This window comes from Telopea speciosissima, chromosome 8, assembly GCF_018873765.1.
Source record: "Telopea speciosissima isolate NSW1024214 ecotype Mountain lineage chromosome 8, Tspe_v1, whole genome shotgun sequence".
Lineage (NCBI taxonomy): Eukaryota > Viridiplantae > Streptophyta > Magnoliopsida > Proteales > Proteaceae > Telopea > Telopea speciosissima.
In genome coordinates this window covers 17,553,520-17,557,551 of record NC_057923.1, presented here as the reverse complement: position 1 = coordinate 17,557,551, position 4,032 = coordinate 17,553,520, and the positions used below count along the sequence as shown (strand labels likewise).

General features: G+C 37.5%; 1 protein-coding gene across 2 annotated transcripts; it reads right to left on the bottom strand.

Annotated features, from left to right (window-relative positions):
• Positions 1–3,551, bottom strand: LOC122670630 (SNAP25 homologous protein SNAP33-like). 2 transcript variants are annotated; one of them, XM_043867574.1, is made up of 6 exons: positions 2,894–3,551; positions 1,388–1,481; positions 1,173–1,303; positions 989–1,086; positions 198–301; positions 1–127 (listed from the first exon to the last, which is right to left on the bottom strand). In XM_043867574.1, the coding sequence occupies exons 1-5, from the start codon at positions 3,392–3,394 to the stop codon at positions 202–204; spliced, it is 924 nt and encodes a 307-aa protein (XP_043723509.1). In that variant the 5' UTR covers positions 3,395–3,551; the 3' UTR covers positions 1–127; positions 198–201. The 2 variants fall into 2 exon arrangements, with proteins under 2 accessions (XP_043723509.1, XP_043723508.1); XM_043867573.1 differs by having other exon boundaries at positions 1–301; positions 2,894–3,549.
• Between the last annotated feature and the right edge of the window lie 481 nt (positions 3,552–4,032).

Genomic DNA, 4,032 nt, shown 5'->3' with positions numbered 1-4,032 from the left:
AATAATTGAACTCAAATTCATCAAAAACAGCTGGTAAACATGAAGTTACAGAGAAGACTGGGAGAGGGGTTCTGCGAACCGAAATAAGGTACAATGAACAGGTCCAAAGCAAGCCAGACAACTTCATCTGGAAATTCGTTTGCTTTACTTCCAAAGCGAATGACGCCTGCGCTGATTGGCACCTTTCATCTGGAGATTCTTTTACTTCGCAATCAAACGACGCCCACGCTGATTGGCACCTTTCATCCGGTGATTCAACTCATCCACATCTTCATTAAGATTATCCAGAGCTTTATTTTGCCTGAAACAATCACAGCGGTTTAAGATTTATAACATAAAAAATTGGATGGGTGAAGACAGAAGAAGAATGCATTATTCATGGACCAGAAGGATAATTTATAAAAATGCTAGGACACCGGGTCAGCTATCAACTCAATGGCAAGAGAATCAAAGCATGTCCAGAAGAAGAGAGGGGGGAGGGGTGGGGGGGGGGCAGGAAGAACCTGGAGTACCCAGCAAATTAGAAGATTATATGTGGTTGCAAAGACCAAAGATATTGTTTTGATCTATTTCCCCCTCCCCACCCCAAAAAAAACAAGCTTTGCTATATAAATAGTTAGGATTAATACTACTGTAGATTATAAGCTATCACGAAAAGCCCAAATCCTAAGGTTGAAAGATCAGGGACTCAGCAACTGATACTGCACATGCTCAACAAAATTGCAAAACAAGATCAACTAAAAATATAGGCAAAAAGGAAATATGTTGATCATAATCTCCATACAAATCTTTCCAAGAAAAACAGCAATAATCGGTTCTGTCCCTAAAAATATGCTATGTAATGTAATTTCTCTCATACATTGATGTCCACCCATTTTCTTTTACAAGCAATGAGGAGTGTAAAATGAGAGGGAAAAGGAAAAAGGATTACTTCCCAAAAGAAACAACAAAATGTAAGATATCATTTTCTAATGGAAAAACTACTGACCTTTCAATCTCAGACCCCATGTCAACGGCCATACCCTTGAGGTCACCCAAAATATTGCTCAAATCTGAAAGGGCATCATCTTGCTTCGCCTTCTCCATCTGTTTTAGAAAATCACCAGATTAACACAAAATATTACTTTAGCAACGGGTTTACTCAATCCAAAGTTATAAAACACAATACAAACCTCAACTTTCTGGATTGCATTTGTGGGTTCAGAAACATTCTGCTGGGCGTTTGACCGTCCCTTGGGTACAGGTGCCAACCCCAACTTCTCCCTCTGCTCCAGATGACTGGTCTTTCTTTTGAATGAGTCATCTGCAAAACAACATGTTTAATCAAGCAGATAAGCACAGATGGAGTAAACAAAGCAGTCCACCCATCAAACTTGGGTGATCTTACCTCTTGAGATCACTGGCCCCGAAATTGTACGGGTCTTTTTTGGCTTCCAAGTCTTAGAGAACATGCCACCAAGACTTCCGAGAAGTTTTTCCCCCTGAAATCAACACCAGCTGAATGTTCACTATAACTGAATGCACAATTAGCTCCAGAATGCAAGTTTTTGAGAATAAATGCTCTCAATATGGACAGTATAAACACGCAAGAGATACATTTATACAAATGGACGTCTCCTGTAAGCAGTACTTCTAGTTTAAAATTTCAACAATCATAACAAAAATTTGAGATCTCTCTTCACCATATGTCCTCTGCTATTCGAAGAGGATTGCAATAGGTTGAATATTCAAGATTGTCTACCAGGATCAGTGATGGATCAAAGTGGTCATTTAGGTGAGTCCAAAACCTTATTGGATATTAGCTAGCAACCTAGATGGGGAATCTGTCTGTACCAGGAAAGTATGAGCCAAACTCCAGCTTGTTCCTGTGAGAGGTTTTGATAGATTTTTGTCTAAAAATGAAAGATGAAGTAAAATTTTGATAGACTTCTTGTGGAAAATAATTCTGAATCATCATATTTTTCTTTTCTATTTATTATGTTCTTTGATGCAGTTACATATTGGTGAAATGCATGCAACCCTCAATAAAATGAATCTTGTGACTTCATGAGTGCTCTTTTACTATATGACAGTTATCCACAAAAGCCCACCCAAGGCAACCAAAATTTTCACAGAATTCTACGATATTATCATGGTTGCTCTCATTTGATCAAGTAGCACGGGTCCTATGCCAACAGTTGGACTTTTGCCACCTATTTGGGGATGAGATGTTCATGTTCTGTTCCCAACATTGCATCATTTAACAATGCAATGGATAAACAAGATTAGGTATTATATGTGAAAAAAAAAAGAGTTTCATGAAGATATAGACCGGATGAAGTATATATTCTAAACATGTTCACCCAATTTATTTCTCCAATTAGAAACTCTGAGGACAGCACTGGGGTGACTACAAGTCTACAACTACAACCTGCATTCTAGTTGCAATAAAGTAAAAACTATTTGGGGATGAGAAACTAAATGAAATGGTGAGGGGGAGGGAGGAGCCATTATGATTTAGTAAAAATGGTCAGAAGACTTGTTGAATCTCCTACTGCTTGCAGATTAGAAACTGTGTGGATCAGAAACTTCTGATACTCTATCAAAACAAAGAGATTTAACAAATGGATAATTACCAAAATCAGTCATGTTTTTCTTGAGAAAAACATACTAACAATAATAGAAAGATTTACAACCACAATATGTTGATTTGAAATTATTCTCATAAATGCAGTCATCTTCAGATTTATTCCTTTTTTTTTTTCACAGGTTCATCTACTCTACTTGTCCAGCTAAATTTAGATTTTCTTAACATCCCCCAAAAACAAAACAAAACAAAAACAAAAAAAAAAAAACCAACTGGGTTTTCTTCTTCTTATTTTTTTTTCTTTTGGTGTGTGGGGGAGCTACGTACCCGAGTGAGATCTTGATCAATATCAGCAGCAGCCATTTGGGTCCTTGTGATTTGCTCACCCTGCTTATGCAAGGTAATCAGAGTGTTAGTAGCATCCTCTCTGATATTCTCAGCAATCTTCAGGCAGCTGTTGACAGTGTTCGTCGTATCCTCGGCCTTGTACACGGCATAGCTTTCCAGTTCTTGCACTGACTGGTTCTCCAATCCTCCTGAATCACGGAAGTCATTCTTGTACTTGTTTCTTTGTGCGGGAGTAACAGAATATGAAGATGAGGAAGAAGAAGAGACTCCTCTTCCCTCGTTTTCATCTAAAAGGTCGGACTTGAAATTGGGTGTAATGAGTGTAGGTTCAGAACTAGTTCTTCTTGCAGGTTTAATGTTTTTCAAATCAGATTCAGTATCTGAATCAAAAGGGCTAGTACCAGATGATGCAGAAAATCCAGGGTCAACCGAGTTTTGCTTAGTAACCTTAGTCAAGGGTGATTTCATAAAACCAAACATTTTTGGAGAACCAAAGAGATGGGATCTGTATAGAGATTCAGAATGGAAACCTGGAAACAGAAAAAGATCAATAAATTAGGAAATGTTAGAGATGAATATGATGCAAATTAAAGTGAATATTCATAATAGGTGCATTAGATTCTGAAAGAAACCGCTATTCCTTTCCTCCACCGAGAAAGGTTAGCAGAAACTAGCCCAAAGATGACGGGGGGATAAATAATGAGAATCAAAATCCAGAAACAAAAATCAATCAAATAAAATATTCCCATTTTCCCAGAAGGAAAGAAAAGCAAAAGGGGGATTCCGGGAGGTGGGGATTCTAAAAGCAATCGGAATACATAAAACCAAATCAACAACTATCCTAAGCAGAGACAGATACCAAATCCATAGAACCCAACTTCGATAATTTTAAAATGCAGAACAAAGAAAGATAATAGAAACAATTAAAATGTATGATGGAGCAGTGCGAACAAGATAAAAGATTTACAGATTAGACAATGCACAAAATATAAACAATAAAAGAGAAAAGGTTAAAAATCAAAAGGATATACAAATCGAAAGAGAGAGAAAGATCACCTAAGATTCAAAGCCAGGCACGATTCTTGGAAGAACCAAGAAGAGGAAAAAGCAGCAGAGAA

Coding starts and splice junctions, on each gene's coding strand:
- LOC122670630 (XM_043867574.1), bottom strand. CDS start 3,394: ATGTTTGGTTTTATGAAATCACCCTTGACTAAGGTTACTAAGCAAAAC. Junction 1,482..2,893: donor TTGATCAAGATCTCACTCGG/GTACGTAGCTCC, acceptor TGTTGATTTCAG/GGGGAAAAACTTCTCGGAAG. Junction 1,304..1,387: donor GGGGCCAGTGATCTCAAGAG/GTAAGATCACCC, acceptor GTTGTTTTGCAG/ATGACTCATTCAAAAGAAAG.